General features: G+C 42.3%; 3 protein-coding genes across 3 annotated transcripts; 2 read left to right on the forward strand and 1 right to left on the reverse strand.

Annotated features, from left to right (window-relative positions):
* The first annotated feature begins 4,767 nt into the window (after positions 1-4,767).
* On the forward strand, positions 4,768-11,574 carry LOC6040443 (ATP synthase lipid-binding protein, mitochondrial). The gene is made up of 4 exons (XM_001849781.2): positions 4,768-4,892; positions 5,595-5,698; positions 9,607-9,811; positions 10,345-11,574. Exons 2-4 carry the CDS (start codon positions 5,651-5,653, stop codon positions 10,506-10,508), a joined length of 417 nt encoding a protein of 138 aa, XP_001849833.1. The 5' UTR covers positions 4,768-4,892; positions 5,595-5,650; the 3' UTR covers positions 10,509-11,574.
* Positions 11,575-23,025: 11,451 nt separating this feature from the next.
* Positions 23,026-24,161, forward strand: LOC6040442 (uncharacterized protein F13E9.13, mitochondrial). Its single transcript, XM_001849780.2, has 3 exons — positions 23,026-23,220; positions 23,290-23,372; positions 23,434-24,161. Exons 1-3 carry the CDS (start codon positions 23,145-23,147, stop codon positions 24,097-24,099), a joined length of 825 nt encoding a protein of 274 aa, XP_001849832.2. The 5' UTR covers positions 23,026-23,144; the 3' UTR covers positions 24,100-24,161.
* On the reverse strand, positions 24,101-24,624 carry LOC6040441 (39S ribosomal protein L52, mitochondrial). The gene is given in 4 exon segments (XM_001849779.2): positions 24,101-24,368; positions 24,370-24,438; positions 24,440-24,506; positions 24,570-24,624. Coding segments are annotated over 4 exon segments (390 nt in total). The 3' UTR covers positions 24,101-24,169.
* Positions 24,625-25,627: the final 1,003 nt, after the last annotated feature.

A 25,627-nucleotide genomic window follows, 5' to 3' on the forward strand; every position in this document is an offset into this window, starting at 1 on the left:
TCGTAGCAAACTCCCCAGAACCTTGATGAACCCCACCTAAAACTAAAAAGGACCTCCGCAAAAGGTTGTTACGGCCTATTGATAAAACCCACATAGGAGTTCAAGGCTTTACAACTGAATCCTAACAACATCCTCAAAGCCTTGATAAAACCTTTGTTAAAACCTAGTCAGGAGTTATGGAAAAACGACATTTCATACGTCTTCAAACGTCTAATGCCAAATAGGTTTTATTTTGGTAAAAATAAGTTTTCTTGCCAAATGAAATAATGGGATGGTTGATGGCCAAATGAAATAATGGCGATGATAAATATTATAGATATTAGAGGTAATCCAAATAATTTGAAAGCTTATTTCTCGCAATTGATGGCTCAAATTCAGCTGCGGTTGAAATTTTATTGATAAATGTAGGGGAGATAGAGCCAAAAAAATCAACTCGCTTCATCAAAAATTAATATTTTGAAATCATAGTGTTTAATGTTAAAAAAATATTTTATCGCAATTCTTTGAAAAAAAAAATGTTCCAAATATTTTTTAAAAATCTATCCGTGCATCTATCGCTATATTTATCATACCAGAAATTCAGCATAAATGTTTGTTTTCATCAAATTTAAATCAAATTTTTCAGTTTTCTATTTTTTCAATCAAGATGGCGGTCAATCATATTCAATCAGAGCACGCGTTTAGCGCCATATTTATGCACTGCTATTTGGCCGCGATAAATGCTCTTTTAGGAGCTTATGGTTTTAAGTGAGCTTTTTACATACCTATAATGGCACTTGACAACTACAACACCCTAGGTTTTAACAAAGTATGCGATAAAACCGTTTGGCATGACATTGCCATCTGGTTTTCAAGCCGCTATTAAAACTTTCATAAAACCTTATTGAAAGCCAGTCGGCTTTTATTTCCACCTGGTTTTATGTCCGAGGCATAAAACCCTGTTCGAACCTATTAATTCGCTCTTGCTTGTTGGTTGCGGTGAATGCCCAAATAAAACTATTAGGCAATCAAGATGCTACAATAGAACCTCAATAAAACTTGGTGGTGGCTAGTTGGTTTAAAAATGTTACTTGGGGAGAGCTTGCAGAAAAGTACGGGAACGATTTTGCTGCAACTTCTACCCCTCTCACTGCAGAAGTTCTGCCTGCACTGTAACTGAAAATCGCACTTTGCTGAGTTCGTTTTCGCACTTTTTCATACGATTTTTTTCAGTTCGACTACGATTACACTTTTTTTGTGTAATCGCAGTCGAACTGAAAAAATCGTATGAAATAGTGCGAAAATGAGCTTAGCAAAGTGCGATTTTCAGTTATTGTCCGTTTCTTTCAAAGGTACACGCCGCGCGACATTTCAGAATGTGCCATAAACATTGTTGCCAGCGATTTTCTGCACTTTTCGTGCAATAAAAAACATACCTGGCAGCCAGTGATGTCAACCATCGCGACGATCTTTGTAGGTTCGCCGCCCATTTTTTGTTTGTAGTGCTTTTCAGTTACGGAATTTGACAATGTTGTGTATGAAGGACTTGTAGAACACACCAAATCGTACAACTTTGCTGAACATAGTATTGATTTTTGATGAACACAAAAAAGTTACAACCAAAAATGCGTTAGGCAAACGAAAGCATCGCGAACCTGAGTAGAGAGCCTGGAGCTTATCAGAGAACGGACATCTCAAACCAAAAGTACCAATCGAAGCATGAGAACTGTCAAACAAAGGTACCAATCGAGCAAAATCCTTTGTCTTATGCTCGATTGGTACCTCCGTTTAACAGTTCTCGTGCTTCGATTGGTACTTTTGGTTTGAGATGTCCGTTCTCTCATAAGCTCCAGGCTCTCTAGTCCTGAGGTCTGGAATCTTCTTGTAACTTTTTTCGTATGAATTTTACAGCTATACAATGTTCTGAAGAAATGTTGCTGTTGGTGAGTTCTACAAGTGCTTCGAACACCATTTTGTCGAATTCCGTAACTGAAAAGCACTACAAACGAAAAATGTGCCGCGAACCAAAAATGAGCGTCGCGATGGTTGACACTACTGCTGGCAGCAATGGCAAGCGATTCGAAGAAGAAGATAAACAAAAACAAAACGCGCAGTATGCGATTTGACAGCGCGCATTTGCCGAAAGTGCGGCGCGTCGTTTCGAGGCTGGTATGCCGCGTGTCTTTTTTGGGAATACGGGCAATACAGTGTGAGAGAAAAGTTACTTTTGTTGCAGAAAAGTGCGGGAACGCTCTTCTGCCGTTTTTGTGCAGGATTGCAGATTTCTGCAGTACGGGAATAGACCTAATAATATATGATTTTACCAACCCTCTGGCACCACTGTAAATGGCTAGAACGTTTGACAGTCACCAAAACCTCGAAGAGCCCACGTAGTAGTATTAGTGAAGAGCCCACGTTGTTTATCGTGGGCTCTTCACTAATACTACTGCGTGGGCTCTGTGAGTGTAGCAGTATTGGTGTTGCCTGTTTTTTACATTAAATCTTCAAGAAACATCACTTTTTGTGTGTGCAAATCTGTTACGAAAAAAGGTGAGAACTGTTGCTTCCGATTGACCGGGAAGATTTGCCGGGTAGTACTGGGCCGGGGACTGCCCGCATAGTCATGAACTATATAACTACTTTATGACAAATAGTTACTCAACTATTTATCAAATGGTCTCTACTGTTCATTAAATTGTAACCCAACTATATATGTACGATATATCAAATAGAGACCCTAAATAGGGAGACTGGTCTAAGCTTGCTAAATCGATCTGGCAACGTATGTTATGAGCTTGGCAACACTGATAAGTTTTGCTGAGCTTAAAGGCAAATGCTCGTTTGGATACGTCAAACTCGTGTCTGTTTGGGTACGTCAAATTCACTTCGACCAGTCTCCCTATTAAGGATCTCTAATATCAAACCATTAATTCCATTCCCAAAATAGTTTTGGTCGATTTTACTATATGAGAAATTAGTTGTTAGGCATGAAAACTATATGAGGTATTTTTATAAACTTGGATTTTACGTCAAATAGTCATTGCCCAAAAAATTGACTATTCCCTATATAGTTTCTGAAAAACTACTTTACCGACACTACTTTGCCGACACTTTAAAAAAGACCGCAAAAATGAACCCTACAATTGTTGTGATAACTACTTCGGATATAATCAAATTTGATTTTTAAGTTCTATCGATAGTTGGTGAATGTTTACCGCCATTATATGTGATGTTATTTACGTTGCTGCCGAACTGCTGCCGCCTTATCCGATTGATCTATATCTGTTGGTGGTTTTTCAGTGGTTTTGGTGACATGTTGTGTTAGAAGGAGCAAGCTCGGGGGCAAGTATTTTCGATAAGTCCAAGTAGTCCAAACAATTGACTCATTTTATAGTGAACAGTAATAGTCCACCATGTAGTACACATATTTTTGGTGTATGGTAAGAACAGCATGCCTACTTTTTCTGGAATAGTGAAAGTCAATTTCATGAGCCCTCGTAACATTTTTTTCTTCTTTGGGAGTTTTCTGATAATCTGAGGAGAAGTGGGGTGTTGAAGGTTCTCTATCATCCAGAGGAATCGACTGTGATCAATTTACTTGATAAAAGTTGAAATTTTTGTACCAATCGTTTAACATATAGTTGGATTATATAACAAACTGTAATTGTACTCCATACTGTTGAAATATTGTTTGAACTATTTGGACTTATAGAAATTTTTAATTCAAAATAGTATGGTGTATAGTAATTTTACTTCATGTAAGTTGACAAATTATTTGGATTATACAAACTTATCGAAAAAAATGTGGCCGCCATCAATTGTGTTCTACTATAGCATTTATAGTAGGTTTTAGTTCTTACAGGTTCTGACTATAAAAATCTAAAATCTGTGGAATTTTGCTATATTGTTCTCAATAAAGTTGATAAATTGTTTGAACTATTTGGACTTGTACATTTTTTCGTTGAGTCACGTTGTCTAAACAATCCGAACTGTTTAGTGTAAGGTTATTGTACCCCAAATAGTTCAAAAATAGTTAGAATCATTAGATTTACTTCAATAAAAACGTCATCATTTGACGATCAGCTTCGTTATGGTTTTATATAGTGCCGTAACTATATGATAATGGTTAAGTATGTGGTAACTACATCTCTTTTAGTAGTAATATAGTTTGGACTATTCCCCCGATGGTTTTTGATTATGCGGGTGGCCAAGTCCCGCTGTTGATCCTTCCAAACAACTCGCTGTAATCTCCGGCAGGGAGTAACCGACCAAGTGCAGAAACATTCGTAATTCCGGTGATTGTGGCGGAGCTGGTCTTTCCGAGCATCCTTCGATAACCTTCTCCGAGGACTTGCCCACTCCCGCTGTCGACTCGCTTGTGTTTGGAAATCCGTCCCGTGTCGTTATTTTTTCATGGAAATCATTTCAACATTATGAAATTATGCTTTTTTTACCACGCGGTATGTTTATTTTCAAATTTTGACAGCAAATGCGTTCTTCATCTTCCTTGTTGTCTTCATGTTCGCGTCGAACATTTAGGTTTCAGAAACATGGCCGTCGTGACAGAGGGCTGGATTTTACCCTGTGATCTGAAAATTTAAAGCAGAGAAACCCCTCGTTCGCGGTATCTTCCCATCTTTTTGCTTGTTTTGTCTAACAACCTTGGATGTCAAACGTGGTAATCGCCCCAATCCAACAGATGGCGCCCTTTTCTGCAGATCTCACGAATAAACTAGCGCCACCCACCGTCAAAACGACTGTTTCCGGTTACGCGTCGCTGCGCTTGTGTGCGTGTGTTGTCGCGCTCACTCACACCACCGCGTCGCCGCCCACAGTAGCCGGGGTTCGAGCCTGCTGCAACTCGCCAGCACCGTTCACTGTTCTTCGATACGTTGTCGGACCGCATTGTTCTAGTGAGTAGCTGCCGCAAAATTGGAGGAGTGAAGAAAAAAGTTGGAGAGAAGTGCAAAATCAATTTTCGCTCCCCTTGGGCGGTCGGGAAAGCCGAAACAATTTTCAATTGGGGCGGAAAAGTGTTTTTGTTTGGCGCGGTTGAGCAGCAACCCGGCGCAGGCAGGTTAGGGAAGTTTTGCGGCAAGTGAACCGGTTTTCCGGCGAGGTGAAAATCTCCAGCCTGCTGAGAGCGAGAGCAAGAGGGCCGCCATCTTATGCAAGAGCTTCTTGTGTGTGATGGAAGTTCCGGCCGGGTGAAACCCGGAAAGCGGCCGGCATCTGCAATTACGGTCCGTTTGGAGAATTGGAGGACGGAATGACGTTCCGGGAGGCAGACTGGTCGTCGCGCAGCTGGAAGTTGGAACAAAAATCGATTCACCTTTGATTACGTATGAAGTGCATAGTTACGTAACGACCGCCACCAAGTCTGACCCGGAATCATTGCCAACTTGGATGGGATCTTCTTCCTGAAAAAAAGTCATTCAACCTGAAAACGGTTCCAGCGATCGGAAAATCGATTCACTTGCTGCTCAGCTTTGGAAAAGCAAAACCTTCTGCCGGGGCGTCGACCGCGATTCTTCTTCAACTTTTTCCTTCCTACACTCGCTTGACACTCGCACAGCCAGCCAAACTCTAACTTTTGTCTCGTTCATTCGCCACAGATCCTTCGGAGGTACCAGACCGTCAATACCAGCAACCAAACAAAACCAGCTTCAAAATGTTCGTCTCGTCCGCTGCTCGTATTGCCCCAGTCGCCCGCAACCTGGTAAGTGAAGGCACCGGAACAAACCCGCCGGGTTGCGCGTTACATAAGAAAGAGTTTTTTTGCTCTGGGTGTCTAGGCTAGTGTCAACCACGGTTGAGCTGTGAAGGAAGTGAAAAATTTCTATCTGATGTGCAGCGTTACATAATCGGTTAACAAATTGAAATAGTTTTTCATTTTTTGAACATTTTCGGTGTGAAACTTTAATGAAACTTGTGATTCTGACCTGGTGAACGTGATTACCTAATCATTGACAGCCGATTTGAGTGATAACGATTTAGTTGAATAATTGAAACATATTCTATTCGTTTTCTGTTAACTTTGAAAAGTTTGATCAAACGAAGTTTTTAGTTTTCAGCCCTAATTATGCAATCGTGTCTGCTGTCAAAATGAAAGTAAACATAAGTCATGTGACTGAGTCCACTATGGAGAAATTATTAATTTGGTTAATGTTTTTTGAACTGCTAAAACTACTTCCAAATCACCGCAATGAAACGTGAATAAGCAATTATCTGCGATATTTCTTTATTTTGGCAATGTTTTAAGAACATTTGTACGAAACAAATCCTTGTGGATTACATAAGATGCATTACGACGCCTGAAGCTCTCTTGGTAACTAGAAGTTTGAATGAAATGTTGGTATCGCGTTGTAGTTTTTGTTATCTTGGCTCACTGGAAAGATGGAGCAAAATTGATACCTTTTATTGATTCTGAATAATCTTCAACATTTTTTTTGCATATTGATTTTTTAAAGCCAATGGTCTTAGAGTCAAAGTATTCAAGCCGTACACATATCCGGAATGGCGTTGAATTACGTAGTTAATGTCAGTTTGGTCCATTTTCAGATGTACTGAAATTTGGATCCTCAACATTTCTATGGTGTTATTTGAAAAGGCCTGGTATACATAGAGAATCTCGTAGCCTATCAGCCCCTAAAAGAACTCTAGATTTTATCAGCTTGAAGTTCACATCCGTGTTAGGGAAAAAGGTGGTTTCAAAAACATCTAAAAAGCAAAAATCTAGTAATTTGGTTTATTGGACCTTTTTTTTTAAAAAAAAAAACTCCAGCGAAGTTTTTGGTGGCAGTGTCATGCTCTCCAGGTACTTGAAGTTCACGTCGGTTTTTGGAAAGCGCACAATTTGTTTGAAAGTTCCTCATTGTCTTTACATTCGAGTAAGACGATATCAAAGGACAGTCTGTTCGTAAGTTCGCCAATTTATGCTATTTACTGGCCAAAAAGATCAAATTCAATACACTTTTGATCATAATTTCTATTTTGTGAAATCATTTCTCATCACTTTGTTTGCACCATCAACATTATTTCGCTTGCGCTAACGTTTTCATTGCGCTTGGGAAATGAAATTGCTTTCAACTACCGGCAACATGTTCTTTTGAACATGGTTTAGCTACTCACTTGCAAAATAATCCCAAAACATGTAATCAATTTGCAAGCGCCATCAAAAAAACAAACGCACCGACGCACTTGACGTTTATACCTATTCAAATCGAAAGCTGAGGAACACCGAGCGAGAAGCGGGTAAGCCAGTGATGCCAGGAAACTTTCTCTATAAATGCTACTATTCGTGAGTGTTCGCTTAAAATTTCGTCACAAATGGCAGCACTAAGCAGACCCAGAAGAGCGTTCGAAGAAAAACGAACTAAGCTGAAAATAGAAAAATGGGCGTGACCCAATGCATTCTCATCCGATTAGAATACATTTGGGAAATATTTTTTTCAAATGCTTGTAAAAACAATAGAATGACTTTTAGTAAAAGTCAAATTAAACAGAAATGTTCACGAAAAGTTGCTCCACTGGTAAAATTATCCAGATTATCCTGCATCATTTAAATACGACCGCTTATTAGGCTTAAAATGCATGGATATATTTACACTTAAAATTTTCAGCGTCCGCCTTAGAATTCGAACCGGCGATCTCTGGATTGTACGTCCTGTGCGCTGTTCGATTGATCCACACAGGCAGACAGGTTAATGGGGTCTAGAAATGATCTTGCCCGATCTAGCTATCTTGCCGTAAGCGGTAGATCGGGGTTCAAATCCCGACTAGGACCAACACAACTGGCGATCGTTTCTCCACAGAGTAACCCAGAGCAAACAGTCAGAAGAAAAGTCATTTCAATGTTTGGCTCCATAAGATTTGCTGGTAGCAGGCGTGCGATGTACCGCGAGGTGGAACCAAAAATCAAATGGCAATGGTTTACTTTACTGGAAAATGATCTTCTCGGAAATTCTCGTATGTCTGGCAGGTCAAACACTCGCTCCTAACTCCATCCAATTTGCTGATTTTCACTATTCAAACAACTTATTTTGCAAAACTATTTATAGAAACTTGCTCACTACCCAAATGAGCTATTTATCACTCGATTGCAGTTGAATACGCCTTTATGAGCTGTAAGTCAACGTCAAAGTGCTGATACGGCAACATTAAAGGCACGATGCCATCGAGCACCTAATTTTTGAATTATTGCTTACGAAATTTCGACTTTCTGATAGACTTTGTGGCTTAGGTGACAGAATATTCCTATCGTCTTCACCACGACAACCTGATGTTGACATTCTACTTTCGTTCGTTTCACACACAAGTGAATGAGTGCTACGCAGTGTATTTTAGAAATACAATCGCTCATAGAACGGTCGTTTGACACTCTACCGAGATTCCGATCATCTCTCCCATGATCGCATTCAAATGACTTCTGTCACCACACAGGTGGGCAAAACCGCTCTTTTTTAGGAGCCGCTCATTTTCGTTCGCTCTTAAAAAAGAGCCGCTCTTTGAACCGGCTCTTTCGCTCTTTTTTCAAAATTTAAATGAATACGTTTTTTTCAAGAATCGTGTGATTTTATAAGTTATTTCACATTGGACTTTTATAAATTTGGCATAAATATTTTGAAGTTTATGTCCCTCAACTCTGGCCAAAGTCGCAAAAAAGATAATAGCAAGACATTTTAATGAAAAGAGAGTTTAAAAATGCATTTTGCACATCCCATTAGTTTCTTTAGTTTTCAAAATATCGAAGTATTGATGAACTTTTTTAAACCGAAATGCTTTTAATTTGTTTTCAGTGGATAAGATTTCTATTTTCATTAAAATTTGAACGTTTTTTACTTTAATGAACTATCAGTTGCACACTGAAAAGTTTATTTAATTTTGTTTAGAAAATCGTATACCTTTGGGATTAATTTTTATAAGCATTGACATTTTTGAAATTGCATTTTCAATTCTCAAAAACAAATTTAATGTTACAATTTTCGGAAATACAATAAATTATATTTATAACAAAAATCATGCCATATTGAAACGGTTCTTTCACAAAACCGGAGTTTAAAAAAGAACCGCGGTTCTTTTTTTGTGAGCCACGGTTCGTTCGCTCTTTTCAGTGAACCGGCTCTTTGAGCGGTTCGCTCTTTTTTTGCCCACCTCTACCACACAGCAAACACAGGAGAGAGGGAGGAAAAACGAGAGAAAGAGCACGTTGTCTCGTTCGGATTCCTCATTTTTTGTTCGTTTCGTCTTTGTGTTTACGTTCACCGACCGTTCATGATATCGGTGTGTCAGCGATCAAATTTCGTGTTAGGAAGTTCGATCAAATATCGAGCAGTCCCATTCAGTGATAGACCCCTTTTCAAGCATTGGGGTTGGCATATTAGCACTTTGACGCTTTTTTAAACGTTTTCATCTGCATCAAGAAATGAAAAGAAAGTTGGCAAAAAGTTTCTTTCGAATGTTTTTCAGAAAAAAGTGGTTAAAATAGTGAAAATCTGCGCATTTGGACCGGATTCTTGGCACTTTGCAAACATATCAAGACTTTTTTGTTGTTAGGTCCTATAAAGCAAAAGGGCTTAGGAAAATTGTCTAAACATTCCTCTTTCTCGTTTCTTTGCCCCGCACCAGGTCCTCAATGGCACGAAAGCCTACCTTCGGCCGTTGAGCAGCGCTGTCATCAGCCAGAGCCAGACCCTGGCCGCGCAGAACAGCACCCCGGTCGCGCTGCTGCCCCAGGTCCGGTCATTCCAGACGTCGCAGGTGACCCGCGATATCGACTCGGCCGCGAAGTTCATCGGTGCTGGCGCTGCCACCGTCGGTGTCGCTGGATCTGGTAAGCATTTTCGTACCTTTTTTGTAGTAGAATTTTTTGGTTTTTCGCTTCATCACTCATCATAACCTGCACGTTGCACCCCCAAACACTAACCCCCCTCGCAGGAATCGGCATCGGGACGGTGTTTGCGGCGCTCATCACCGGGTACGCCCGCAATCCGTCCCTCAAGCAGCAGATGTTCTCGTACGCGATCCTCGGTTTGCCCTGGCCGAGGCGATGGGACTGTTCTGTCTCATGATTGCGTTTTTGATGCTGTTTGCCTTCTAACAAGTCTCCGTCCACGTCCAAATTCTTCAAGCAAGCCTCCCTCCAAGCCAAGTTGGCCAATTTCAAGCCGGACATCCCCATCATTTCGCTCGTCTCATTCAGTAACATAACCCCGCATCATTGCATGAGCTTTCTTTGGTTTTTGCTTATTAACACACATTATTTTTCGCTTAGAGGTAAGAACTTGCATGATTTTGCTTGCTTCATTGCAGTTGAAAAGGTGAATTTGTTCTAATGTTTGTTTTGTTTCCCTTCCACGCAAACAGGTGCCGGTATCGGAACAGTATTCGGTTCTCTGATCATTGGTTACGCAAGAAACCCATCGCTGAAGCAGCAGCTGTTCTCCTACGCCATCCTGGGATTCGCCCTGTCTGAGGCCATGGGTCTGTTCTGTTTGATGATGGCCTTCTTGCTGCTCTTCGCTTTCTAAGCACCTACTTTTTATTGCTAAAGTAAAGAAAAAAAAACATCAATATAAATCCGTAAACAAAAAAAAAAGAGTAAAATAATTCGTAATTTGTTGAGAATAAGACATTTCTTCGAATCACAACCGAGAGGCATTCAAAAAAAAAAACCAGCTGCAACAGCAACATTAGTTCGAACACGCAATAATAATTATTGCGGCGCTACTGCGAATACTACCAAAAGAACGATTTAAACAAGCCTGCCATCAACAACAACAACAATTGTGTTACAGGAGCTTAGCGACTAGCCATGAAAAAATTATGCTACGCGACAGAATCAGAGAGTAGGGCTTAAGGATCAGCGGTCTTGTTTTTCGAGTTTTGTAACCCCAAAATGACAACTGCAAGCTGCCATCGTTCTCGAAGAACCGAAACAAAAGAGTGACCACCAGACAGCGCAGCCGCCGTCGGATCGCCGGTCCCCTTTCCGCCTTCCGGCGGCGCACTCCTCCATTCCATAGTTGTTTCATGGATATTCCTAAACACACACAAACCAACACCTCCGAAGTTCAACAACAAAACGATCAACATCAGACACTACAATTGAGAATTACGAAAGCTGAGAAAAGAAGAAAGTTAGGCGACAAACAAAAAAAAAAGAAAGCGAAGATACTGTAACCCTGTAGATATTGAACCGAATTTAGACTGCCGCACAACACGCAGAGAGAACAACATCAGCGCGGATCTCTGAACCTGAAGGAACGTAGAAGCGAGGCAGTCACCGCGGGACTACACGTGTGCGTGCGTGCGCGACCTTCCCCGACCGCCGGCGCCTGGGCTAGCATTTTCTCCGTGTTTTACTCCGCCACCGGTGCCTAGTTTGGGAGGACTACGCCGGTGGCCATCTGGCGGACACGCGCGATCTGTGATTGCTAGCTGAGCTGGGGGTGGAAGGGGGGAGGGGCATGCGGTGCGCGCACCTGAAGCCACTCCGACAACAACATCGACAACCTGAGCAGAGAAGAGAGAACAACATCTGGGTGGGAGCGGAATAAAGAACTTGAGACTAGTTACTGGTACAAAACCGAGAAATGAACCGGCGTTTGCGATTGGTTTCGGGTAGAACGAAGAAAAGAAAGCCCCCCGTCTTGAAGGTGTTGTTCGTTGGGGGGTGCTTTGAAACTCAAGACACCAGAATACTCAACTCAGCGTACAAAATACTCTTCTGAATCCTTTGCGGTGAACTGAGAGACTGAGATCGATGATCAAATCTTCACTCCGTGTTGAAGCGCGACCTACAAAAAGCGAAGTGAACGACCAAACCGAGGGCTTCTGTTGAGAGGGTCAAACATTTTAGTCTTGCGGTGAAGTAACGTGAAGGTGCACGCCAACGAAGTCATTTTTCTTCTGTTCGTTGCAAGAGGTGTTCTGCCAATAAGTTATGGGTCAAGACGACAACGGAATCTGAAAATTTTCTCGAAGACAATGGAAGCGAAGCTTGGAGTTGAGAAACTGAACAACGTCATCTCTGTTCCTAGGAGACGAGACTTGATGCCGAGGATATCTGCCAGCTGTTCGCCGTGAAATTTTCGAGCGTGTTCACGCTAGAAGACCGTCAACCAGAACAAGTCTCCGCCGCATAACTGTCCACTCAAACGATCTAGCACTGAACAGCATTACAATTGATCGCTCCAAGATTCTGGAAGCCATAGCCAAGCTCTAGTTGTCCAACACGACAGATGAACGGAGTGCTCCTGGAGCCTCCCTATCTCCTCTTCAATATATCCCTTTCTGTTGGATCATTTCTGAAGCTCTGGAAGCACGCCTTCATGTTTCCGGTACACAAGAAAGGTGATTAAAGCTAGCGGTCATGGCTCCAGTTTTCTTCTTCTGCAAAAACCTGATCAGCGATGACCAGCACGGGTTCATGCCGTCGCGGTCAACAACGACGAATTTACTCACGTTCACGATGCTGCTGAGGAAGCCGCTGTCCCTTCGCGTAGGATCCTACCTCAGAAGAAGGACATTCCCGACGAGCTGAAGCTGCTAATCCGGCTGAGGAACGTGCGGCGTAGGCAGTTCATCCGAAGACGGGACCCGCTCATCGGTGCGGTGGTGACCCACCTGAACAACGTCGTCAGCACCAAAAGCGCCGAACACCGCTACAAAAACTTCGGCTTAATGCTGAGGAACCTGGACAACGGCAGCAACAAGTTCTGGAAGCATACCCGCAACCTCCGTAGAACGCGCTTGGTCACATCCGAGCGACATCGCCTCCCGTGCCTCCGGCCGCCCTTATTAAGCCGAACGAGGTCAAGACGATCATCTGCACGCTCAAAAACCGGAAGTCTCCTGGGCAGGACGGAATCCGGAACACGTACCTCAAGCATCTGCCAAGAAAGGGGTTGGTGGTCTTGACCAAGATATTCAACGCATGCCTGGCCTTGGGCTACTTCCCGGTCGGCTGGAAGCACGCAAACGTGATCGCCATCCCAAAGGCGAACAAGGACATAACCAACCCAGGTAACTAACGCCCGATCAGCCTTTTGAGCAGCCTGAGCAAACTCCTGGAACGGATGATCCTCGCCCGGATAAACCGTCACCTGGAGACGGAGCAAATCGTCCCGCACGAGCAGTTCGGCTTCAAGCCGGGGCATTCGACGGTGCACCAATTCGCCCGCATCTCAGAGATGGCGAAGCACGGCTTCCTAGCGGGGAAATCGACCGCCATGATACTTCTCGACGTCGAAAAGGCTTATACGACTCCGTGTGGCAGGATGCCGTAGTGTACAAGCTCTTCCGCTCGAACCTCCAGCCGTTCCTGGTCAAGATCGTCGAGTCGTTCCTGACAAACCGGACGTTTACGGTGACTGTCAACGGCGAGCGTTCCTTCGTCCACAACATCCCCTTCGGCGTGCCCCAAGGATCAGTGCTGAGCCCGACTTTCTACAACATCCTCACCTCCGACGTGCCGATGATTGATGGAGTGTCGTACGCGTTCTTTGCGGACGATACCAGGAGGCGTGCTGCTCGGCACCTTCCCCGCAGATCGATCAGCGTCAACGGCCAGCCTGCAACGTGGGACGACGATGTCACGTACCAGGGAGTGGTGCATGACAAGAAGCTAAAGTACGACAAGCACGTGAACTACATCATCGGAAAGGTGGATCGGGATCGGACTCCCTGCTGAATCGGCGGTCGAAGCTGAGCATCAGGAACAAGTCGCTGGTGGTCAAATGCATCATCCGCCCAATGCTGACCTACGCTGCTGCGGTCTGGGGCAACTGCGCCAGATCGCACCGTAAGCGACTCCAGGTGAAGCAGAACAAGCTGCTAAAGATGGTGCATAACCTGGACCCGTGGTATCCTACCGACGATCTACTCGAGCTGGCCGGCGTCGACACCATCGACGCAAGCATCGAAAAGGCAACGAGAACCTTCAGGACTTCCTGTGGGATGTCAACAAATCCGCTCATCGAAGCACTCCACCGTCAACAACTGTGATATTTGGTATTAAGCCCAACATAGATCTAGGTTTTTTTTTCTCAAAATTTATTTTCTCTAAAAGAGCACTCAGCTAGCAAAATCTAAACGTAGAAATATGTACCCTCTCTGCAAAGGATATGAATTGATCTCAGTTGAATGGTGCTCCAAATGCGCCGCCGAGCGGTAAGGATTGGCGCATATGATGTGATATTAAAGTAATTTAAAGATCAAAGTTTATCTCTAACAACTATATTATGTTTCTAAATAATTAATGACATCGATGTTATTACTACCGCGGCCTAGCACTTAATAATGGAATCAATTCCCTGGTAAGACACTCGATGTCCCCAGGGGAAACCAAAGCCCACATCAGCAAAGCTGGCCGTGTGCTGCAAAACTGCACCGCCGCGGAGCGCTCGTCTGTGCTGACGGTGTGAATAAAAGCACCTTTGGCCACTGTGCCCAACTCAAGTGAGGGTCTTTGCTATAATTTAAGTTAGGGTAGGTCGCACGGACTAAGTCCGGTGCATGTCCCCCTTACCGAGCTTGAGCTTGGCCTTGAAGAGGCCGAGCTCAAGAGGTAAGACGCTGGAATAAAATAAGGTTTCGTGGATACTAAAGACATACTATCAACTATTTTTTTTTAAAGCTAATTATAGCCTAACCGTTATGATGGAGCTTCTTCGCGAACCGGCTTCTAAAATCGTGCAGATAGCCATTGGCGGGTCGGGCTTTTAGATAACTGGCTTAATTCCTGTTGTTTTCGGTGACACATCCATCGTCTACTATTCCTTTCGAACCCTCTGTACTAGATTTTGATTATTTTGCTGTTTCGTTGGGGCCTAGAACCAACTACGCCTTTTTAATTGCTGTTATCGTTGATTGCGTAAGGTACTGTTTGCTAAAATACACTGCCACGAATCTAGATTATTTTGCTGTTTTGTTGGGGCCTAGAACCAACTACGCCTTTGTGAAATAGTTTTGCAGTCTTAGCGTATTTGTATCTTCAGTAAAAGTCTTCGCTCTATCCATGGACCGACTTACGGGATGCTGTCCTTGCGTTTTAAGATTAAATTAAGATTGGCTCAAATTTTGCCATGCTCTTGTTTCTGGTGTCCGGGGTTCGAATTCTTCCTTTCGCTGTCTTGTAATAATCCTTGGCGTCACAAATTCACCCGCTATCTAATGCCCGACAGTGCCATTTCGTGCTATCTGTCGCTCGAGCCCTTGGCGAGCCCCCATCTGGTTCTGCGCGTGCCGTTTTATCCGTAAGCTCAGGTGCAACTAAACCTATTCTGATTGATTCTTTTGTAAAAGACCACTAGGATACCTAATTGTTTTTAATCTACTCAAATTCCTTTTGCTTTTAGTTTGAAATGTTCCGATTTACATATCATATTTAATTTTATTATACATTGAAATATTTTTGAAAAGAAAAAAAAAAGGATTTGTTGAAACTACTCCTCTATTTTTAAAATGTCAATTCATATCAAGATAGAATTCCAGCGTTTTAGTGTCATCAATGCGTTAAGTCGCCCTCTCCCTCCTTGAATGGTGTGCGTTTTTCCTCTGGTTGCTAATCCAAGGGATGCCTGCAATTTCTTTGGAAAGAAAGAGAGAAAAAAAACTTGCCACGAGGCATTAGCTCTATTATTAATGATGTTTGTTATTTTCTAAGTTCCATAAAAATTAAAATAGCCCTTTTTTGTACCTCAGCGGTTTTTACGGCTTACTTCTACCCAAGGGTTTGAATGTTTTGAAGGCCATCTTCGGAAATTAATCATTATATTTTTTAAGTCGGTTGTTATGAACCTTTTCTTCTTTATTTCCATTAAGAATGGTCGAAGTTTGCTCGCTATCTAATCTAATTACTAAATAGGGCCCCCTCCATAGCTGTTGGAGTTTTTTCCCCATACCCATGGGGTTATCGTGAACCATAACCGGATCTCCCAGCTCTGGTTGCCAATCTTCAACATTTACATCGTATCTTATCTTATTCCTTACTTTACTAACAGCAAGGTTTTCCTTAGCCATTTTATGTATACTGCTGAAAAGGTGCTTAATTTCGTCCAGATACGTTTCGTAATTTGCATCCGTTGTGCTTTTGTAGATTGAAGCTGGCATTCTTGCCACTCTTCCGTATAGTAACTCATACGGTGAAAATCCCGTAGATTCGTTCGGTGCCGTGTTGTACTCAAAAGAAAATATGGCAATTTCTGATCCCATGACCCGGTGTCTTTTCCGACGAATTGACGCATATATTGCTTCAATTCTCGATTCGATCTTTCGACCAAGTTTGCTTGTGGGTGATAGGCACTTGTGTTGATTTTCTTTATGTGAAGTAACTTACAGACTTCTTTCAGCATTTTACTCATAAAATTGGTACCTTGATCTGTAACTATCTCACATGGCGTACCAAATTTACAAATCACACCTTCTACTAACGCTCTAGCAACTGTAGAGGCTTCTTGGTTATGAATTGGAATGATTGTTAAGAATCGTGTCAAGTCATCTTGCACAGTCAAAGCGCAGTTATTGCCCCAGTGTGATTCTGGGAACATTACTATATCCATGTATAGTTTTTCAAAAGGCTCTGAAGCCGTTGTTGTTATTTTCATCGGTATCTTGTTTGATTTGTGAATTTTGTGTCTTTGGCAGGAGTCACACTGCCGCACATAGTTCAAAATATCCCTATTCATATTCTTCCAGAAATATGCTTGACTTATCCTTTTTATCATTCTGCGGGCCCCAATGTGGCCGCCCAAAGGTGCATCGTGAAATTCTTGGAGGATAGTTTGAATTTGATCCGCCTTTGCGTTGACGATCTCTGAGCGGTTATTGTAGAAACATATCTTTGTTTTTGTCTTCCAAGCGGCGAACTCTATAATTTGCAGGATTTCTGGCTGCCGAATTTTTCTAAACGATATTAGATGAATCCGTTTATTTGCACACTCGCTGAAGGTGTGAATGTAGAACAAAGCAAATGTTTGGAAAACTTTTGCTGTCGATTATAGAATTGTGTTTACCATCTAGCATCACCCCATAAAGATTATCATTAGAAATGCAAAATTTCCCTCTTGAATTATGTTTCTTGCACCATGTGGAAGATTGTAAACCTGGGAAATCTCGGAAAACCCTGACTTTTTGTTTGCTATCACGAAAGTATGACTGCAATTTGATTCATTGTCTAAGGTTTTGCAATTCTTAATTTCCGTAGCGTATGACTTGTTTTCTTCGGCATATAATCTAAATTCTTCGTATAATTTCGAAAAGTATTCCTCTTCGGGTAAATCCTCATTCCCGTCACTAATATCAATGTTTGATAGCTCTCTAAACATCACATCATCGGATGAATCGTAGCCTTTATTTGCAGAAGTAGATAGTTTATTCCTATTTTGGTTTCTGAGTTGCGCTCTAGTTGTTGCGCCAACAGTTTCTGGATTGATTTGTTCTGTTTTATCATGATCAATTCGAGATAGAAAATCTGCAACAGCGTTTTCTCTTCCTGTTTATAGCGAATTTCACGGTCTAGCCCTAACAATTTAAGGCGAAGTTTTGAGAGTGTGGTAGACGTTTCTTTCAGGCTATCGATAGCGACCAGTGGCCTGTGGTCTGTATACACTATAAATTTTTGGTTAAATATATAGTGTCGGAAATACTGGGTTGCCCATACAATAGCTAGTAATTCTTTCTCTATAGCATGGTATCGAAGCTCGGCACCTTTCAATGCTCTACTTGCAAAGGCGATCGGTTGATCCATGGTTTGTGCATTGATAGTACTGCTCCAATGGCAAAATCACTTGCATCTGTAGTGATTACAAAAGTGTCCTTATAATTCGGCCTGATCAGTAGAGGCTCCGATATCAGGCACTGTTTTAAATCCTCGAATGCTCTTTCACATTGGGGAGTCCATGAAAATTTTACGCCTTTCTTAAGAAGGTCATTTAATGGTTTCCTTCTAGCGGCGATGTTAGAAATAAACTTACCGTAAAATTTATAGTGCCTAAAAATCTAACCTGTCGAATATTAGTTGGTCGCTTAAGATTAGTTATGGCTTTAATATTTGCATCAGTAGGGCGGATACCATTTTTGTCAATAATGTGCCCTAAATATTCAATCTGTGTTTTCAACATCTGGCATTTTGCCGGTTCGATTTTAAGATTATGCCTGCTTAGAGCGTCTAGAACCTTTTGAGAGTATCATTGTGGTCTTCCACTGTATTCCCAAAAACAATTATGTCGTCTAGATATACGAACGCTTTAACAGCCCCTAATTCGTAAACTACGGTGTGCATCAGTTTTGAAAGGTACTTGGGGCATTTTGAGCCCCATTGCCATACCAACAAACTCGAAGTGCCCTTGAGGCGTTGAAAACGCTGTCTTTTCGGTATCATTGGGGTTTATAGAAACTTGGTAAAACCCGATTTTAAATCTAGGCATGTGAAGAGACTATTTTCACCGATGTTATCCAGAATTTCGTTTATTAATGGAATTGGATACACGAAACTTCTAGTAATTGTGTTAAGTGCTCGGTAGTCTACGACCATCCGGTACTTCTGGTTGCCATTTGCATCTGGTTTTTGGGATGCAAAGGACTGGTGCGTTCCAGGGCTCGTGCTTGGTTTTATAATTCCTTGCTCTAGCATTTCTTCGACCTGCTCTTTTATATGCTTCTTGGTTGCTTCCGGAAATCGGTATTGGCGCTTGTTAATCGGAATGCAGGTTTCTGTTTCGATATCATGTACCGCTGCGTCAGTACGCGTAAGGCGATCCCCTTCTATAAAAGGTATTTTTAAATTCAGAGATTATGTCAGTAATAGATTGTCTATGAGATGAATTCAAATGGCCTAGATCTATCTTTTCCATCAGAGTAGCTACTCGTTGAGGACCTTTTATCTCTTTATGGTTCTTGTATTCTAGGAAATCGCAATCTTGGTGAGCATCAAGATCGATAGCGCTTTCCAGTATAGCCTGTTCCATGGATTTTGTGGTGTCAATTGCACCACATGTTGCAATTGCTGCTTCTGCTTGTATTATTACGGTTTTTCCAATACGTTGGGATTTTTGTTCGTTTATTGTTTCCTTATGGTAGTCGTTTTTCGTATTTTGTTTCGTGTTATTCGTTGATTTCTTTACTGGAAAGCGTTGAAATGTAATATAATCAAAGCAACTTCCAATTGTTGAGGTGTGGTTTTTTAAAAATTCCAGCCCAATGATTGCTGGAACTATCATATTATCCAGAACGTGGAATTTGATAGGGAATGTACTTTCTCAATTATCAATTTTACCCATATCGAACCACAAGTCTGTGTTAACTGTTTGCCGATCCCTTGAACGGTGTGCCTGTCATAATGATTTATATTCTGCATACTTAAACCTATAACTTCAAGGTGATCTTTATGAATGTAGTTATTCGGTGACCCCGTATCTAACATGTAACTTGAAGGCGTTTGTGGGTTGGTTATAGTAGCTAGTTGGATGGCCATATGTTTTCCAACGGTTTTGTCTACTGGAACTATAATTTCTTGATTAGCTTTGAAGCCAATATAATTACCAGCGCTTTGATCTATTTTAAAGAGGACTGAGCCGTATCCGACTTGTACGTCCCCTTGTATTAGTTTTTTGGTACGTGTTGCGTACTGTTTTGATTACTATTGAATGTGCTATTAAAATCTGGGTTGAAGTTCATTGTATTATTCAGTTGACTCATTTGATTTGATTGTGGTGGACCTCTACCCCACCTGTCCATTGTCATGTTTTCATGATTTTGTACATGACCGTACGGAACTAGTGTTCTGTTTGGATTACCAAAGTTCTGAGTTTGATTGGGTTGCCATCCAATCATTTGATTCGGCATCGTGGTATATGGTTGGGGAATTGGACCCAACGGTGGAGGTTGTGTAAGGTTACTTGGGTGACCCCATACTGGGTTTCTCCACGTGTTTTTTATTGCTCCAATTTTTATTTCTGAGGCTGTTTCCGCCACCATCACCGCCTTCAGTCGCATTTGAAGAAGAATTTTCATCTTCTCTTTGTGTGCTTCGAAGATACGTTCTAGCGTTTTGCCTCTTTCTAGAATTGTGTTCGCCAGGTCTTCGTATGAACATTCTTCTATAGTTGCAGCGAACTGCATGAGGGTGGTACTTTGCAGCCCACCGATGAAATTTTCTTTTAAAATTTCTTCGGCTGCATCGTTTCCCCCTTTTTGTTTAATTTGCCTATTGAGTTTATCAGCTCTGCGGCGGTATTCTTCCAGGGATTCTTGTCTAGTCTGTACTAATTTATTGCAAGAGTTAAGAATCTCTGGCCATGTATTTTTTTCTTGATACAGAGTGTTCAAGTTATTTTGAACCTCTTGCCAAGTATCAGCCATAATATCTATCGCCCTCTCCTTGGCGTCTTCTTTTAACTTTAACCGAATCACAGCTAAAAACTGGTGTAACTGGTCGGCGTTTCTCGCCCCAATTCTAGCATGGAAAATATCAGCGATGTTGATGAAACTTTCAACGTCATCGAAATTACCGGTGAATTCCGGTATATATTGGAGGGCTTTTTCAAAATCAAATTGAGCCATCTTAAGTGCGCTGTCAAAATAAGCACTGGCCGATAAAAATTCTTGAATTACCGTTTCGCGTTTTTTATTTAAAATTGCCTCGGTGTATCTTCCAATTCTGGATACAGGAATTGGTCAAAAGGCTTTTATCGAAATTGACTTTCTTAAGAAAGTTTCGAACTTTTCAAAACTTTTTTGGCACTTTTGCGCAGTACTTGCTGAGCCTGATGGGTGTTGACGAAGTCTGACACTCTTCCAAATTTAATTTTTCTAGCCCTGAGTAGGACGTATTTAGTTGTTTACTAATGTTTGTCTTCGTCGAGAGAGAGTTCGACCTCTTTATAGGATTTTCTACGGTTCGGACTAATGTTTTTCTTGGACGAAGACTTAATATTCTATCCGTCATTCGGACCCTGGAGAAGCGCACTATGACACAAACTGATCAAAGTTAATTTGTTTAAGTTTATTTTGCAAACATTTAAAATCTGCTAAAATTTTGTGTTTTTAATTTTTTTCAATAAAATCCAATCTAGAGTCAAGTTCTGAGGAAATGTCTGTGTGTGCAGGATTGTGTTGATTATCTCACTACTGGCTGTACCGGTGTTGATAATAACGACCGAACGAAATAACGAAATAACGACACACTTAATTTAGTAGTTCCCAACACAAACCGGGAATAGTTAAAAAGGTACTTACCAGCACAATAACACTGCTCCAAACGACACGTTGCACATTGTACTCTAAACTAAATTACTAAATTAATTTAAGTTACCGACTGTCACCACATGCGCCGCCGAGCGGTAAGGATTGGCGCATATGATGTGATATTAAAGTAATTTAAAGATCAAAGTTTATCTCTAACAACTATATTATGTTTCTAAATAATTAATGACATCGATGTTATTACTACCGCGGCCTAGCACTTAATAATGGAATCAATTCCCTGGTAAGACACTCGATGTCCCCAGGGGAAACCCAAAAGCCCACATCAGCAAAGCTGGCCGTGTGCTGCAAAAACTGCACCGCCGCGCGGAGCGCTCGTCTGTGCTGACGGTGTGAATAAAAGCACCTTTGGCCACTGTGCCCAACTCAAGTGAGGGTCTTTGCTATAATTTAAGTTAGGGTAGGTCGCACGGACTAAGTCCGGTGCACAAATCTCTGAATTGGGTCCTAAAATGAAGCTTAGATTGCTGATATTATTGTTTACAGTGATAAAGCTTATTGTTCTGAGTACAATGACTCTTCGTACGACCACAAAGAGTTTAAAATGGATTTTTAAATCAATTTTGAAATTTTACCTCGCGGTTCTTCTTGACAGAAAAGCTTCTACTTGACAGCTCGTTCCAAGGGGGCCATAGTCGATCCATCGAAAAAATAATTCAATTTTTTTTTGTGTTAAAATGAAAAAAAGTGATCAGAAATGGTTTTTAATCGTGTGTTTTACCGTTGTACATGAAAATTTACATAGGGCTTTAGTACCCAATTGCAAATGTAACATCCTGGAACAGAACTGCTAAATTCTAATAAAAACACAAATTGTATTGAATTGAAAACTGGAAAGTATGGGAATCTGCGGGACTTTTCTTACTTGGTTCCAGTCCTATCTGGCCGGCCGGAAAATCAACGCCAAGATTGGAAACTGCTTAACGGCTGCCTTGAGAGCCTTTTCGGGTATCACACAGGAAAATCCTCTCGGACCACTCGTCTTCCTGCTATACTACAACGACTGCAACCACTCCCTACGCAGACTACATGAAGATCTACTGTCAAGTGAATAATGCTGCCGACGCTCAAGCCCTCTCAACGGGAACTGAACATCTTCGCGGACTGGTGTGAAACAAACCGCATGGTCGTCAACCCCACCAAGTGTTCTATTACTACCTTCTCCAACGGCTGAGGACAACAACAAAGCCTAGCAAAGCCAACCAAAACCCCTTCCCTTCCCACGCCTTGTCTTTTAACAACAATCCCTTTACCTACTAACCCCGAGTAGACCGCGGGTAATCGGCTCCGCTCCCACTAGCTTTTACACACAAGTAATTACTCTTAGCTTTAAGAAAAATGTAATTACAAAAGCCGATTCGGTCCTAACCAGGTCCCAGCACCGAAAAGGACCTAATAAAAATAATTTAAAAAACCGTACGGAGTCCCTACTACGAGAACAGGCCTGCCCCACAGGAAAAGTGTTTTTGGTGAACGGCAAGGAGGTGGATGTCCAAGAAATTCTGCGACACAAATAGTGTGAACCTCAACGGAAAGCAAACGTTGATTAAGAATACGGATGAGTGGTACATTCAGGGACTGAACAAACAGAACAACTATGCCAACGGAACCAGAAGATCAATCCTGCCAAGTGACGCATTTGTGTGAAAGGCCACAGCATCGATCATCATGAAAATATTCACTAGATCATAAAAGTCTCCCACATGGATGTTATTTTGGGCCAAGCCGTCAGAAGAATCGCTCACGGCTAAATCATTTCTCTGAGATCCAAAACTGTACTGACAATCAGTTAATCGTGCTTCTTGCTTCTATGACGTCATGGAAACAGCCGGTTCGAACTCAGCTAACCTCACTTTCACACAGTCTGTAAAGCATACAAGAGTGAAAACAAAGTGAGCAAAATGTTGTCTAGATTCAAACAGCTATTAAGTCAAAAGTTTCCAATAATTGGAATGATCCACGTCGGTGCCTTGCCTGGTAAATGTTCGCGAAACCTGCATTCAACGCGATTTTGTGTAATGTAAACAACAATTTCAATCTACCAAGGAACTCCACTGTACTCCGGGGACTTCGACGAAACAGTCAAGAAAGCGGTTCGCGAAGCGGAGATCTACGCTGAAAATGGAATTGTAACATCAGGCTTCAAACGTTCATCAATAGAAAAAATCATTACTTTCAATCACCTTCCAGGACGGTCTCATGATCGAAAACATGCACGACGTCCCGTACGTCCAGTCCCGCCACCTGGGTCCGGAAACGGTGGCCTGCATGACACGGCTGGCGACCGCCGTGAGGGAAGCCACTCGGCGAGCTGCCATTCCATGCGGGGTTCAAATACTGGCCTGCGGAAACCGGGAGGCGCTGGCCGTGGCAAAGGCCGCCGGGTTGGACTTTATTCGCGCCGAGGGTTACGTGTTTGGTCACGTCGCAGATGAAGGCTACACGGACGCGAACGCTGGGCTGGTGCTGCGCTACCGGAAGGCGATTGACGCCGAGCGGGTTCTGGTGCTGACCGATATCAAGAAGAAGCACAGCTCACACGCGATAACGGAGGACGTTTCGCTTGTGGAGACGGCGAAGGCTGCGGAGTTTTTCATCTCGGATGGACTCATTCTGACGGGGAGTTCAACCGGAAGTGAAACGAGTGTGGAGGAAGTTCAAAGTTTGAGGAACAAGACGAGACTGCCGCTCATCATTGGTTCCGGCGTGACTCTCGAGAATATCGACAAATATTGGAACGCGGCGGACGCTGCCATCGTTGGGTCATATTTTAAGGACGGCGGTAGTTGGCAAAACGAACTCAGTGGGTCTCGGGTGGACGCGTTGATGAAGAAATTGGACGAAATTCGAAACTAGATTTAATTTCCTCAAATCGCTTTTATTAACTACACAATAAAGAGAAGATTATTTACAAACGACCCCCGTCCTACTTGGCCAACAGCCGGTGTCCCTTGGGCTTGAGCTTGCTATCGATAAGCGCTTGCCGGTCGCGCGCCTCTTTGTCCTGAATCCGGTTGTACCGATCCAGCGCAAAGTCCATCTCGCTGGACATGGTGACGATCTTAGCCGCAAGGTCACGCTGCTGGAGGAGGCGCTTCTTCTGTTGGAACCCAGCGGCTGACGGATCCGTCCATGAAGGTGTAGTCCGGCAGGTCGGTCAGCGGGCCCGATTTGTTGGGGTTGCGCGGTAGCGAGCTCGCGGCGCCACTTGTGGTCCAGGCAGACGGAGGAAAGGCTCACGTTGCGCCGGGTGATGTAACGGGCTACGGGGAGAGTTGAGGAGATTTAGGTTTGTTTTTTAACTATACGAAAGGTTTTTCGCTTACCTGACAGGTTGCAAAGTATCCTTAAATTAGGAGTCATAATATTTTGTGCAAGCATTTCTGTGATTTTATAATTTCGGTTTCCAAAAATTGAGTTGGTTGGCTTTGTCAATTATTTTTATGTTTACTTCGTACACGCTTATTGCATTTACTTAACTTTAGTTTTGTTCAGTTTCGTCAAATTACCCATTTTTTGGTAACATTCAGTCTGTCAATTCTTTAACTCTTACAGACATTTTCGAATATTTGTGCGTGGATTGTGTACAGCATTCCGCAACAGTTTATTTTAGCGGCCACCTTCTAAAGTTATGAACACTTAAGTCAAATCATAGAATAGAAGTATAACTGAGAGCAAAAACAAGATGGCGACGTGTATCAGAAGTGCTGCATGGATTTTGCCACTTCTCACTATTCTGGCTTCACAGTGTACACCGAACCGGTATAACTGTCAAATCCAGCTGGTCTAATCCAATGTAAACAAACTGTAACAGTAGGACACTGCTAGTTCGGAAATATAATATCAAAACGAACGAAAATTGATTTATTTGTAGTATTCAGGATCAATACGAAAGACGGTGACTGAGCAGGCTCTAGATAAGTGGTCACCAAAGTGCGGGTCGCGGGCAGCACATAAGCGCCGTGTTCTGTGTGTGTTTTTATATACTAATATCTCAGTCCTTAAGAAAATTCCTGAATATCATGATATGAATTATAAACTTTTGGTGAAAGACCTGAAAGTGCCGTAAGGACTAAAGTTCTAGACTAGATGATGTTGTTTATTGAACTAACCGAAGTGTGGTAATTCGTCACCTCGTTCGTCACCGAGGTTTCATGTTAGTTTTTTCACAAAACTCGAAGTTTAAAACTGACCCACCAGTTATTTTTAACACTGAAGGTTTTGTTACATTGGGACCTATGCCTGAGAATTTGAAAAATACAGCTGTCAAAAATCTTGTGCGTTTATTTCAAATGTTGCTTAAAATTTTTGGTGTTGTCCTTTGTAATGGCTACACCCAGAACTGGGCATCGGCATACGAGAGGATAAAGAGCACGATTCGGTA

Source organism: Culex quinquefasciatus, chromosome 1 (genome assembly GCF_015732765.1).
Source record: "Culex quinquefasciatus strain JHB chromosome 1, VPISU_Cqui_1.0_pri_paternal, whole genome shotgun sequence".
In the NCBI taxonomy this organism is placed as follows: Eukaryota; Metazoa; Arthropoda; class Insecta; order Diptera; family Culicidae; genus Culex; species Culex quinquefasciatus.

Bases quoted from the DNA above. Each gene is read 5' to 3' on its own strand.
- LOC6040443 (XM_001849781.2), top strand. From the start codon at position 5,651: ATGTTCGTCTCGTCCGCTGCTCGTATTGCCCCAGTCGCCCGCAACCTG. The intron at 5,699-9,606 runs GTAAGTGAAGGC...GCCCCGCACCAG, and splicing joins CCCCAGTCGCCCGCAACCTG to GTCCTCAATGGCACGAAAGC. The intron at 9,812-10,344 runs GTAAGCATTTTC...CCACGCAAACAG, and splicing joins CGTCGGTGTCGCTGGATCTG to GTGCCGGTATCGGAACAGTA.
- LOC6040442 (XM_001849780.2), top strand. From the start codon at position 23,145: ATGTTGTCTAGATTCAAACAGCTATTAAGTCAAAAGTTTCCAATAATT. The intron at 23,221-23,289 runs GTAAATGTTCGC...CAATCTACCAAG, and splicing joins CCACGTCGGTGCCTTGCCTG to GAACTCCACTGTACTCCGGG. The intron at 23,373-23,433 runs GTAACATCAGGC...ATCACCTTCCAG, and splicing joins TCTACGCTGAAAATGGAATT to GACGGTCTCATGATCGAAAA.